Raw genomic sequence first — 14,700 nt, forward strand, 5'->3', positions numbered from 1 at the left:
AACTTTGCATACAAGTTTATATATCGGTAACTAAGGTTTCTACACTTTTACATTTTCATAAATCACGTTTTTAAGATAATAAGGGCATAACGGTCAACATATGAGCAATTAACGGAAATATGCATATTAATTGGATAACTAGTGAACCAAGGTGCATAATCGTAGAGGGTTGTTCTAACATGTATCCTAATCCAATTAAAGCTCTGAGGCATTTCTAAAACATGCCTAAACGGGTCAGAACTGAAAGTCAAAGTGAAAGTCAAACTATGTGACTTTCGGTTCCGAACCGGGTCTAAACAGGAAATAGTCGGGTGGAACATGTTTAGACATGTTCTTACACTTATTACTAAGTTATAACAATGATCAAACAGGTTGTATATGTTCTAGATAGCTAATTATGCATAAATGACATTTTAAGCATCCAGTTGACTTTTTAATTATATGTTTGACCCGACTTTTGACCTGGTTAGAGTGGTGATCAGGGGAAACCCTTTTGAGGTTTTATTACCCACATAAATACCAATCTATAACTACTTTCACTTCGACTAATCACTGAGCTAACAATGACTAATCGTTAAGTCAACCGTTAATTACGACAGTTTGACTTTTAAGCTAAAACTAAGCTAAAAATTTATTAAGAACGGTCAAGCAAACTTACAAGAGTCCTAAGCTTGACTAGTGATCACTTGAGAGTGCCTTGGAGCTCCAAGAATGATCAGACTTCAAGAATGAATGGTGTGAAGAATGTTGCAACTTATGGTCCTTTATATAGTGGTTTTAGCCACCACAATTTGTTGACACACAAGCCTACAACCCACCACAACTCATCAACACATATCCTAGATGTTCTAGGGGTTGTTAAGGGGCCAAGCTTGAAGAGGCAAGTCGAAATAATGAGGTTACAAGGGCTGGGGCAGACAAGGATCAAAGAAAATCAGTTTCTGTCCAGACATGGCAGTGGTGTAGCGCTACTGCATGAGTAGTTAGTGCTCGCGCTACGCGAGCCCCTAGGGTCATCCAACAAAACTTTTATTAATTGCAGTTTTGGTCCCTGGCTCTTCAAACTTCGATTAGGCACTTGTTTATTGCATTTTGAGCCCTCGTAATTGATCTATAAGGGCCTCAAGACATATACCCACTTTGTTAAGTCCCCGGGTAACTTTATTGTTACCCGAAAAGGCCTAACTTTCAACGTTGACGCTTTAACCCCTCGCACACGAATTCGATCATAACTTTCTCATACGTTAACGAAACTTTACGAAATTTAAATCGTGCATTCTAGTGAGCATGATTAACATTTACAAAGCTTCGAGTTTGTCAAAAGGTCACTCAGAGGTATATCTTTAAACATGTTGACACATTTAACCCCTGTAGTTTGTAATCTCTCACTTTTAGCTTCGTATGATCCATGATTTATTCGTTTGAAGGTATGAGCATCATGTAGGGTTAATGTACATTATATTTATTCACAGTTGACACTTAGAATACGTATATTCACATACTTTCCATGTTTGTCAACTTTAGTCATTCTATAATATTTCTTTCACACGTTCAAACTTTATGACACGTGTCAACACATTACAGGACGTGAATTTTCGAGGTGTTACACCGGAATTGGGTGGTTCCTGTCCGATCAGGAGCACCAAGTAGTGGTGAGGTTACTGTTGTTTTGCACGTTGTCACAACACCTCGATAAAAACGACAAACAATCAAACAACCAAGGGTAAGACGAACAGGACGAGGTGCCGTCCGATCGGACTGCTGTCCGAACGGACAGTCACCTGAACGACCGGCCAGCCGAACGGCTTGTACCTTGGGTCCCACACTTAACCAACTTTATCTGAAGTTTGAGTATTGAACGAATTGCTATCCGATCGGACTACCATCCGACCGGATTGCCCTTTGGATCATGAGATACTTGGACTTTAACACTTAATCGATTTTTCAAACATGTTCAATGCTCTAAGGTTGCCACCCGACCGGACTACTGTCCGATCGAGTGACATCCTGCTGAGAACTTGTTCTCGCTGAAGTGCCAGCCGAACGGGTTACCGGCTGATCGAACGACCGTCCGATCGACCGACCGACCTGAAAGGTAGAGACACTTCAATGTTTTTCAAAATGCTACAACAAAAACTTCAAAAGTCAAACCATCATACACAAACACATCCTTCCCAAAAGAAGAAACAATCCACTCGAACGGCCATCCGACCGGACAGCCGTCCGAACGGACTGTCACTCGCACAATCAGTTGTCCGATCGGACTACCATCCGATCGACCAGCTATTCGACCCATTAACACTTGTTTTCGTTTTACGCGTCACTTATCGTTATGCTACCAAACTATTCAGGCTAACCTTACTCTCAAGCGCTCCCTTCAATCCATCAACCGCTGTGAGTATACTCGATCCCTTTTTGCTTTATGCACTTTTGGGTGTTACATACGTTACTTATAAGAAATCACATCGAACATACTACGCAAACTTTAAACGCTAACCGTTACCGCATGTTATACGTGACTTAATGAATGCTTGTTTGTATTGTTTACACATGGAATGCTGTCTACCTGCCTTAACGACGATAGTACTATAGTTTGGACTCAGCACCCGTTCACACGAGGGTTGTTAAGGACAATTACTTGCATGGATTACAGTGGTGATCATGTATTGCGAACTGCCTTGGGCATTCAACCCACAGTCATTGGTATTGATAGGTTCATGTCGATAACTAACATGCTTCGTTTTCCTCTGTGTACCTGCTAGTTATGCGTAAACTATTTCGAACTCTATATGCTATTATCAAACTTGTATACTCGCCTTTACACTATGTGTATTGACTTTATTTTAACGTACGTGACAGGTGTTTAGGATGCTTATCTGCTAGGAAAACGAGGCTAGAATAAGGTCCTAGAGGCCAACAAATAGTTGTCGGTACAAATGAAACCTGAGTTGTCGGAGCAGAACTATTTGCCTAGATTTTGGTCTGTAATAATTGTACTATCTTTTATGACATGGTATGGGACATGTTGTTTTAAGTAATTGATAATTATAATTGTTATGGAAACTTCTGGACAATTTGTTTCGCTCAGTGCCACGCCCCGATGTTTCCGCCATCGGTTGGGGTGTGACACCACATATGGGTTCTTTAGTCATTTTACCTTAAATATTAAAATAAATAATCATAAAAAATAATAAATACGTTAATTATGTTTAAAAAAGATTATACATTTGAACATATATACACACATAATTCTCTCTCTGTATCTCAATTCTATCTCTCTCTAACTTCCCTTCCACCCTCACCTACTCCCACCGGCCACCACCACAACCATCGTCACCAACACCCACCTGCCACCACACCCCACTTGCAACCACCGACACCAACACCACCATCCACCTGCTACCACCCCCACCTACTCCCACTGGCCACCACCACAACTACCGTAACTAACACCCACCTGCCACCACACCCCACCTGCAACCACTAACACCACCATCCACCTGCCACCACCCCCACCTACTCCCACCAACCACCGTCACCACCACCCACCTGCAACCACCAACACCACCATCCACCTGCCACCACAACCACCATGAAAACCCCTCAAATCCACCACCGTAACCACCATGAAAACCCCTCAATCAAAGTTATCCTCTCAATATTGTTTGACTAGAAAATCCTTTACCGGAAGTTCCATAGTTTGCAACGTCCTCAATCAAAATAAAACAGTTTGCAATCAAAGTTACGGTGAATCACATTGCAATCAACGTCCTCAAACCCACCACCATCTTCCACAAACCTTTACCGGAAGTTCACCGCAGTCATCCGGAACCCTTGATTGTACCAACAACCGCCTATGTAGCTTCCTCTACCCCCAACCAACCCCCAATCACTTGAACCGATTGAATCCTTGTCATTTTCTTCTTCGTCTGACCTCACCGAAACCCTATTCTGATCATATTTGCCATAAATCTAAACCCTAATTGTGGTGGTGGCCGTTGCTGGTTGCAGGTGAAGTGGTGTTGGTTCAAGGCGGAAAATACACAATAGAGAATGGTAGAGGGTGGTGGCAGATGAGGGCGATGGTGGAGGACTGGAAGGTGGTGGCAGATGGGGGCGGTGGTGGTGGTGGATAACAGAGGAGATCGGGAATGTAGAGAGAGGGGTAGAGAGACTATGGGGTTTTTCTTATGAGTTAAACTTATTTGCCCTCAATATAAATAAATGTCATATGTTTTTTTTTATAAAATTGTTTTATATAGAGAAATTGTAAAAAAGTCTAATTTGCGCTCAAATGGGTCCACTTGGTAAGATTAACTATGAAAATTAACTGAATTAGGGTCAAATGACATAATGTACAAGGGTTTGTAAACAGAGAGTACGTTTACTGTATTTATTAAAGACAAAAGACACAGTTTGCAATAAGTAGCATACATAAAGGACGATTATTGTAATTTACTCTAAAATAAATCACTAATAGACAAAGATTAATGAAAAATATAAATCAAAATATTCGGTTATATGATCGGGTATATAGTTCGGGTAAACGGGTATGTGGTTTCGGATAATCTGATCGGGTATCACTCAATCCCATACCCAACCCATACCCGCGAAATTTTTAAAACTAATCCCATATACAGCCTAATACATGTCGGGTATTGGGTATACCCGTCCCATTTGTTTCAGGTATACCTTTTGAGCTCGAGTATTTTTGTCATCCCTACTTCCTACATCGTACTCTGGCATGAATAAAACAAGATATCCGTAAAAATAATTGTTGTAATTTTCAGTTTTCACTAAAACTTTAACGTCAATTTAACATGGTCATGATTAATATTTAAAGTTATTGTTATTCTTATCATTAGTACATTCATAAAGTAGTTCTTTTTTAAATTTTATCCAAAAAGTACCTGTTACAACGAATAGATATTATCAAAATAAAAAGGTGTAGTGTGGCTGCTGGGATTCGAGCCCAGGTCTCCACGGCCACAACGTGGAATTCTTACCACTAAACTACAGCCACATGTTGGCTTCTTTCTAAAGCTTAAACTACATATCTTTCACATATTATGAATTTATTTTAATAATTTATTTGATTAATTTATTTTTTTATAATCATATTAATTAACTAATAATACGTTGGGACTAAAATCATACGACATCACGCTATTTTTACTTTTTTTTCTTTCTAAAAATAATATATGAACTATTATAATTTATGATGTATGAACTTTCACTTGGTGTGCTATTGTGAACTCATATGTTTTTGCTACCCGACTTTTTTTTCTTTCTAGAGATGATATATGAACTTTTATAATGTACGATACTACGATGTATAAACTTTCACTTGGTGTGCTATTGTGAACACATATGTTAGTGCTACCTGATAAACTTTCACTTGATGATATGATTTATTCGTCTTGTGACTTACTTTTGTTAGTCGAGTGTCAAAAAAACCTTATTATCACTAGTGTTACTAAAAGCTATTTGTTTTTATTTTACGAATTTATTTTATACAAACTGTATGCCCATGGCTTTATAGCCTAGTGGCATCTTGGGGGTGGGATAAAGCTTTGGGACCAATAGGTCCTGGATTCGATTCCCACAAGGGGGTTTTCCCATATTTATTGGGTTTCCTCCTGAATTGATGTATAGGCATTATGCCTAGTGGAGATGGATATGATCGGGTCGCTCCGCTGGTGGCACGATGATACTCCAGTAGTCCGTCAGTGATCCAAATTTGCCGTTAAAAAAAAATAAAAATACAAACTGTATGTTCTCACAAAAATAAAGTAATTTCCGATATATTTAAAAAAACTCACTCGAAATCAGCGGGTATAATTTTGAGACGAGGCGAAGTGACCCAAGCTATAAATCACAATTGGCCATCTCTCTCTCTATCTCTCTCGATCGACATTACAATCATGTCCATATCTCTCCGGCCCTCCAGTGATCCATCCTACCATCGATCATCACTGTCAACCAAATTTTCACTTATCGATCTGAGATTTGTTTCTTCTTCTAGGATCTACAACAACCAAATACTCTTTTTTTATATATAAATCACATAGCGTGGAAAACAGTAACAACCAATATTTAATTTATGATCTTTTTTATTTCGAGCTGACCGGTTGAGTCATGAACGAGCTTGAGTTGTAATCGAGCAAAGTCTTAGCTAAAGGTTCAACAAGGAAATAAATTCGGCTCAAATATTTGCAAGAGTTCATCTCGGTTCGAACTCAACTCGAATTTTAAACAAGGCCACTCCGCTTAGCGCAAAACTTTACGAGTCGATTTTGAGCAAATTTTTGTAAAACGAATTGAGTCGTAAACTACCAAACAATAACAGTAGATATAAAAAGTGAAAGAAATGGAAAGAGTTAATTACGTTTTTCGTACCTATGGTTTGTCAAAAATCACTATTTCATTTAATTAGTTTAAAAATTGACAAAACAGTCCATGTGGTTTAAATTTCGTAATTATTACAGTCCACCCAAACTAACACATCAAGTTATTCTGTTAGTTTATTTGAAATGACTATAATGCCCTTGTTCTTAAAATTAATTTTAAAATAAATAAAGAGTTAGTTACGGTTTCCCCTGTGGTTTGTTGAAAATAACCATTATAATCCGTTAGTTCTAAAAATTGCCAAAACAGTACCAGTATCCTTCACTTTACTTTCCACCCTCCCCGTTTCTTCAGACCTGACCACCTAATTTTCCCCATCACAATCGACGTCTGTAGGAAAACTTGTGGCCTAATTGAAAAACTTGAGGGGTGGAGATGAAGTATTGGCAATGCCCTGTGTAGCGGTCGGAGTTGATGGAATTATTGGTAGAAAAATAGTTGGCCGATGATTTGCTTGAAGAGAATGGCCATGAGGTTTGGGGGTAGGGGACTAGGGGTGGGTGATAGTTTGATGACGGTGGTAGGCATAAGGGATGGTAGAGGCGGTCATCGTTCAGGTATGTTTGTGTGGTGATTGGAGATGTTGAAGATGGATAAAGTGGAGAGTGTGTGGAGCCGGAGTAGGTGATCTTCCAGCTGGATTTGAGGAAACAAGGAGAGCGAAGAGTAGAGTAAATGATATTTGATAAATAAAGTTGTTAACCGTCATTGTTGGTGAGTTGAAGGTGGAAGTTGTAAACATATTGGTATTGTTTTGGCAATTTTTAGAACTAATGGACTGTAATGGTTATTTTAACAAACCACATGGACGAAAAACATAACTAAATCTATTTATTTTAATTTTAATAACAAGGGCATTATGAAAATTTCAAATAAACTAACAGGATACATAGATGACTTTAGTAAGAATAGACTTTAATAGTTACGAAACTGAAACCAGATGAAATAGTAATTTTTTAAAAACCACATATACCAAAAACGTAATTAACTCAAATGGAAACTTCCAAAGCTATACATGCTTTGTTTTTTTTTTTTCTAACAATTATGACTTTTGGGATGTGCTTTTTTTCTAACAATAGTGACTTTTGGCCATTCTTTTTTTTAATGTATATCGTCCCGTACACGTAAATTTTTCATGTATATTGTTCCTACACGTAATGTATATTGTTCCCTACACGTAAAAACAAATTTCCACATTTTAAACATATTCTTTCCCCGACCCTCTTTTTATAAATTACTAATTTTGTACACAAATTTAACAAACCCATCATGGCTGCCGAATGTAGCATCCCGGTGATCGATTATCTCAAATTCCCAAATCAATCATCGAAATTGCTAGTGGCTAGTGAGGAGTGGGGCTGTTTTCGGCTGGTCAACTACCACGATGTCCTTCCACGGACTCTGATGTCCGATATGAAAACAGTGGTTCGATCTCTGTTTGATTTACCAGTGGAGATCAAGCGGAGGAACGTCGATGGCATCGCCTTTAAAGGCTATATAGCTCTGACAGCCAAAAATCCGTTGTATGAGGCCCTAGGGCTATATGACATGGCGTCGCGTAGTGACGTGGACAACTTTTGCTCTCAATTGGATGTGTCCCCCCAACAAAGGTATGTACATATTTCCAGAGGCGTATCTGAGAATTCATGTACCTTATTCGAGTTTGAAAAAATATGCTTATCCTTAATGTTTTATTATTATTATTATTTAATTTTAAAATCAAATAGGTATCGGGTTCACTAAAACTAATGCCAATGGGCTAACTTCCAAAACATAAAAATTGTTTTGTAAATTGGCCTATTTTGGAGTTGGTATAGGTATAATATTTAAAAAAAAATAACATATATATCGGATTTTTTTTATAAAAAACACGTGCCCCTCGAAATCACAGGCCCGGTGCGGTGGTCCTCCCCGCACACCCTCATCACCGCCCATGCATCTTTCAATTGGACAAGTTGTACGATCAACTACATTGACCACTTGTTCTAGTCAACGGTAGGGTTGTTCATGAGCCGAGCCGAGCTAGGGCAAGCTCGGGCTCGGCTCGATTATAAACCGAGCTGGCTCGGCTCGGATTTGAAACCGAGCTGAAAATCTAAGCTCGGGCTCGGCTTGATTTTAAACCGAGCTGGCTTGGCTCGGCTTGGTTTGGCTCGATTTTAAAAATAAAAATTAATACATAGCTCTCAAAATTCAATATTCAAAAATATTATTCAATATTTCAAAAGAACATATTCAAAATAAGTTCAACCTAATACATTATAATCTAAAACCACGTTCAACAACGCAAAACAAGTTTTATATTTCAAATAAATACAATATTTGTTCATTAGCACGGCAATCAACCTTTAAATATGTCATAGATATCAAACTACAAGCCTAAATACATGTAAATAATAATAACTTTTTTGTAATATATTATATGTATATAAAAATAAAATATATTATAAGTAAAATAATTCGAGCTAAGCCAAGCCGAGCTACCAAGCGAGCCAAACCGAGCCAATTTGGCTCGTCAGGAGCCGAGTCGAGCTAGGCTCACTTTCTAACCGAGCCGAGCCGGCTTGGCTCATTTTCAAATCGAGCCATATCGAACGAGCTTTTTCCTAGCTAAATCCGAGCGAGCTCCGAGCCACGAGCTTTTTGGACAGCCATAGTCAACGGTCAACAAAATGTAGTCCTTGGATTGATTTGTACGGTTGAGATATAATTTGGTTAATTTTTGTTTTTATTAAAACTAGTAACCGCCGGATGCGTGTTGCGGATGACGGGTTAATAATATTCAAAACATTCTACAAGAAAACGAAAGTTGTACAATGGAAAAAGTTGTTTTTGAGGTAGATCGAAAATCATAAAAACGAAAACCCATATTAGTTTGATAACATCAATACCGATACTAATGTTCGGTCGGTATCGGTTTAATTCGTCACAATACAGGCATGACATTGGTTTAATGAAATGTGCATAATTTAAGGGATTCAAAAGTAACTATAGAAATATTAATTATTAATTAATGTAAAAAAAAACGAACGTCGTTCCATTTCAAAAGATCAAAAAAACGTGACTATTGAATAAACAAACTATATACGTAATTAAAATTATTTTTCAAATTTCCTTTTTGTTTTTGTGACAGGGACACAATTTTAAAATACTCAGAAGCAATACATGAGCTTGTTGTAGGGATTGGAACAAAATTAGCTGAAAGTTTAGGGGTGTCAACTGAAAATATGGGAATTGAGATGTGGCCATGTAAATTCAGGATAAACAAATACCATTTCACCCCTGAAAGTGTTGGATCTCCTGGTGTCCAAATACACACTGACTCTGGCTTCCTCACCATCCTCCAAGATGATGAAGATGTTGGTGGTCTAGAAGTCATGGACAAGTCGGGCGAGTTCGTCCCTGTCGATCCATGGCCGAATACCCTTCTTGTTAACCTCGGCGACATGGCAAAGGTGTGTCATTAAACAATGTTGTTTAGGTGGTTGGAAATCAGGCCCTTCGATCAAACACAAAAACACCGGATGAACGAACTGTTCGACTCTTTTTATTATTTAACAATGAAAAGCACACCAAATACATTAACCCTAACGCTAACCCTCTATTTATACTAAATTTATTCTAGTCCTAACGCCTAACCCAACTAAAACTTTATTAATATAAATAAATATTAACTAGATAAACCTATCTAATAAAATCAACAATTATCTCTATAAAGACTCAATAAATAATTCACCTTAATTATCTATAGCCCGTCTTTATCTTTATCTCTTTAATTCAAAATTAACGTCTTCATAAGTTTTTTTTTTTCATTTCAAATTTCTTTAGGTCGATCAGTTACAATATGATGATGTTTGATTGTATTTGAAGGTGTGGAGCAATGGAAGATTTCGCAATGTGAAACATAGAGTGCAATGCAAAGAAGCTAAGATTCGAGTAACCATTGCATCGTTCCTTTTGGGGCCTAGAGGGATGGTGGAAGCTCCAGTGGAACTAGTGGACGATGAGCATCCCCGCTTGTATGTCCCTACCACTTATGAAGATTATAGGAAGACGATGCTTTCATTGTCGTTGCAGGCATGTGAAGCTCTTGCTCTCTTGTACACACCAAAGTGATAAACCATTATGATTCACTTGAAGCTCTTTCCCTTAAGACGACCAAACCATTATATCAACCATGGTGATGCTGCTACTTTGGAATGGCACGTTTTAGTTTATTTTGGCATCATTGTGCTTAAATAAGTTTTGTTACGACTTAAATTACACCAAATCCGTCTTGGGCGGAACTCAAACCCTTCACATCAAAGGGAGCAACACATTAACTCCAAAGACTTTGCAAATTGAACCCAACCCCCGGCTCCTGTGCTTAAATTAGTTGATGTATTAGTAATGTGTAATTTTAGATGATTAATCGTATTCAAATAAATATTTGTGGGAATCCTCCCGTCAAAAGTAACACTCCATATTGAATGAGTATGAGTATATAGAGAAAATCATTCTAATCTCTAAGTGCAATCTTAGCAAGTATCAAGTATGTAGACTTCACATATGTATTTTAGTGTGCACACATTAACATCGTATTCATTTTTATATACAGTTTCATGTCTTAAATCTTTAATTAGTGACCCCCCTCAAGGTGTGCATTTGTGTTTAATATTTTACAAAAAATTATAGTATTAAAGGGATACTAAATTTGCCTTAAAGGTATGAGAATGGTTTGAAGTAGTTATATCTTCTTATGAGGTCCTTCGGTTCATTCATTCAATTTTGAATTTTTATATGTATATTAGATGAGCTGTGAACATTCTATAATTTAGGTAGACATGTAAGAGATTCTTAAGGATAACTTTTTTAGTCCTTTTGTTTCCTGATTTCTCAAGCAAGCTTGTGCTCCATTCAAATATTGGAAAAAAGAAAATGTATAGGAAGCAAGTTTGTGTTCCATTCAAATTTTAGAAAAAAGAAAATGTATACGGTTTAGCCACTTAAAGAAATACATTGATTTTACAAGTAACCCTTGATCAATGGTGAATATATCAAGAATGGGAAATTTATCATGTATATATGTACGATGTTTTTTTTATATTCATGTACTAGCTTATAACCCCGTGTATTACACGGGTTAAATGACGAAAACATGTAAATTATAAACTTTTATATAATCTTTATTAATGAAAATGACTTATTTAGATAAAATAGTAAAACAAAAGAACAGTTACATTTTCGCTATTCAAAATAATTTTCTAAGTTTTCACTTCTCTTTTGAGATACTACAATCCATTTTATTATGTCTACAAAAGAAGTAACACTAAAAAGTAAAAAATATGATCATAAAATTGTAAGTATTTTTAAAAATAGTTATAAGTTATAAGGTTAAGGTAAATGAATTGTAATTAAATTCTACTATGTATATTAATGATATAATAAATACTACTTTTAGATATATGGATCATAAGACAAGATATGAATATCATCATTATATAGAAAATATTACATATTAAAAAAATCATACTAAAAATAAAGTATACGTTTAAAAAAGTAGGACTAAAGTTTTTTAAACTATAAATTTGAGCGTCTACAACAACTTTTTTAATTAGTAGTTGACATTTAAATATTTAAATTAAAATTTTTATAATATTATATAATGTCTTTATTTAACATGATGATAATGTCTTTAGTTGCGTAATATGATTGAAATTAAGTTTAATATTTAAAACTCAATGTTATTAGGAAGTTGGACCATTTTTTAAGATGAAAACATATTGATAGTAACATAAATTTAAAATTGGAAGAAAATATTGAACACGTGTATTACACGGCTTAAGTAAATATAATGTTATATACTTAATAGCATATATTATATAGGGAGAAGATCATGCGAGAACCACCTCTTATTGCGAGAACCGCGAGAACCAATGTGAACGCATGGAAATTTTGTAATTATATTATACTTCTCCAATAACACGCTTCTCCAATATCTTGTACTGTAACCCTAAGTTGGTATCAGCGACCAGAATCACTGAATCACCACCGTCTACGTTGGTCACGGCGACTAGAATCACCGTCGTGCTTCATCACCACCGTTCCTCCTACCATTGTTCCTATTGTAACCCTAATCGTGCCACACTCCTCAATGATTCTGATCGTGTTGCCTTAATTACGAATGGATGAAGAATATATGATCTATGATTACGTTTTACTGCAATAACATCGAATACAATACGAAATTTGGAGCACTAACTTTATATATACGATGAATTTTGGAATATCAGATGGTAAAATCGATATGAGGTTTATGGTGTACCGCTACTGAAAGGACGAAGACGAATTGCTGATGTAATCGGGACGAAGACGAACTACTAAGAACTGCTGATGCCTGTGAGCTGATAACTGTTGATGCAATTCAAGTGTCGAACGTGATTTTTGTATAATTACACCATCCTGCACATGTGCAACGGAAGACGGATATGTGAATGTTAAATAAAAAGGTTAGAAGTTGTTGATTATTTAGTATTGTTATTACATTTTATAGTAATTAAATATGAGTTTATGCACATGTGCATTATTGTATTACTTTTTTTGTTAATAATGTAATCAGGACTTGTGCTTCCATTTGATTGAATGTTTTTCTTACCTTGCCAGATGCTAGGTGTTTATGAGAAAGCCTGCTTAGTGGTGGAATATAGTGTTATTGGCCTACAGGTTGACCATTTGCCATATCCAGTCTGCAATATTGATTGCTTACAACTATTTTTTCAATGAATAATGGATTCAAACCGAATAAACTCTGCAGGCATCAACAAAAGCTGGAATGTCTTGTGTGATTACCTACACATCTTCAACCGCAGAACATGACATTACAGATGACATAACGAAATACCCCGACTTAAGTGACGTAAGGTATGGTAACAGTTTCGATTTTCATTTTCAACCCATATTCTTCTAAGCTAGTTTGCAACTTGTGGATTGACATTAAATTGTGGGATCAGATCAACTAAAGCTGTTCATATATAGTTTTCTGTAACAGAGTTGACCATAAAGTCAAACCATTACATTTGTCTTGCTACATATGATTCTGAAGTTGTGCTAACTTGTAATATTATTCTGAAAATATATACATAAATCATACGATTTTGTATTGATACAAGATCTTTATTACTTATAAAGTAATCATATTATATACACTGTTTAGATGTCACAGAACCATTGCTGGTTGAGGTCAATCAGATATACCATCTTGCATGCCCTGCTTCATCGATTTTCTATAAATACAATGCTGTAAAGGTGTGTATTCGTCCTCATCCTCATTGCAGCTAGTAACTACAACAATTTGTTATGTCCCTTTCACTAAATGCCTCCAAAAATGATTATAACGGAACCTTAAGGAATGTGTAATTCTTGACAGACAATAAAGACGAACGTGATTGGCACGCTAAATATGCTTGGTCTTGCAAAGAGAGTTGGCGCAAGGTACAAAGATTGTTCTATAATTTTGGAACTTTAGATTATCTTGTTAAACTTTTTTCGTTATTGAATTTTGCTTACCTCAACCTCAGAGGTATACAGTGATCCTCTTGTGCATTCTCAACCTGAGACTTACTAGAGGTATACGGTGATCCTCTTATGCATCCTCAACCTGAGACTTACTGGGGTAGCGTCAACCCAAATGGTAAGCCAGCACCGTTATCTATCTTCATCAATTCTTGTTTTTTTTCATAATGTTCGCACCGTTTTCAACATTGAAACCATACCCTCTAAACTTATCGATGCATAGTTTTTTTTATTGTCATTATGTTTTAACTACATGTACTCCATTTTCAACACACCTATTATACATCGCAATGTATACATTATGCACATGTGCATTGCCAACATATACATGTGTATCACATTACCAACACCCCATATTCATCACTAATAAGCATTAAACAAATCACTGTTTTTTACATTCATTGCTTTTATTTCCATACATTACATAATTCTGCACATGTGCATTATGTTGCCAACAATCCATAATCATCACAAATAAACTATTAACCATCGGTACATAATTATGCACATGTGCATCAAATTACCAACACCTCATACTCATCACCAAAAAAAATTGTTAAACATTTATACATCGTGCGTATACACACCATATACCATATTAATCACAATATTATATGTTTTTCTTTTTCTTTATACAGGCACAACTATGACTTCTACACCTAATGGCACACCATATTGGATACCCGATGTTGATGCTGAATACATGCCTATTATAAACATTACGTTTAACCGCTTGGGAGG

General features: G+C 36.3%; 1 protein-coding gene and 1 non-coding gene across 2 annotated transcripts; one reads left to right on the top strand and one right to left on the bottom strand.

Annotated features, from left to right (window-relative positions):
• Nucleotides 1-4,951: 4,951 nt before the first annotated feature.
• On the bottom strand, nucleotides 4,952-5,023 carry TRNAH-GUG. The gene has a single exon. It is a non-coding gene; the product is annotated as a tRNA-His (tRNA).
• A 2,616-nt stretch (nucleotides 5,024-7,639) lies between these two features.
• LOC110890147 (2-oxoglutarate-dependent dioxygenase DAO) lies at nucleotides 7,640-10,846 on the top strand. Its single transcript, XM_022137718.2, has 3 exons — nucleotides 7,640-8,018; nucleotides 9,542-9,863; nucleotides 10,279-10,846. The coding sequence occupies exons 1-3, from the start codon at nucleotides 7,678-7,680 to the stop codon at nucleotides 10,522-10,524; spliced, it is 909 nt and encodes a 302-aa protein (XP_021993410.1). The 5' UTR covers nucleotides 7,640-7,677; the 3' UTR covers nucleotides 10,525-10,846.
• The last annotated feature ends 3,854 nt before the right edge of the window (nucleotides 10,847-14,700 follow it).

This window comes from Helianthus annuus, chromosome 7 (genome assembly GCF_002127325.2).
Source record: "Helianthus annuus cultivar XRQ/B chromosome 7, HanXRQr2.0-SUNRISE, whole genome shotgun sequence".
NCBI classification, from domain to species: domain Eukaryota; kingdom Viridiplantae; phylum Streptophyta; class Magnoliopsida; order Asterales; family Asteraceae; genus Helianthus; species Helianthus annuus.

Bases quoted from the DNA above. Each gene is read 5' to 3' on its own strand.
- LOC110890147 (XM_022137718.2), top strand. From the start codon at position 7,678: ATGGCTGCCGAATGTAGCATCCCGGTGATCGATTATCTCAAATTCCCA. The intron at 8,019-9,541 runs GTATGTACATAT...TTTTTGTGACAG, and splicing joins GATGTGTCCCCCCAACAAAG to GGACACAATTTTAAAATACT. The intron at 9,864-10,278 runs GTGTGTCATTAA...TTGTATTTGAAG, and splicing joins ACCTCGGCGACATGGCAAAG to GTGTGGAGCAATGGAAGATT.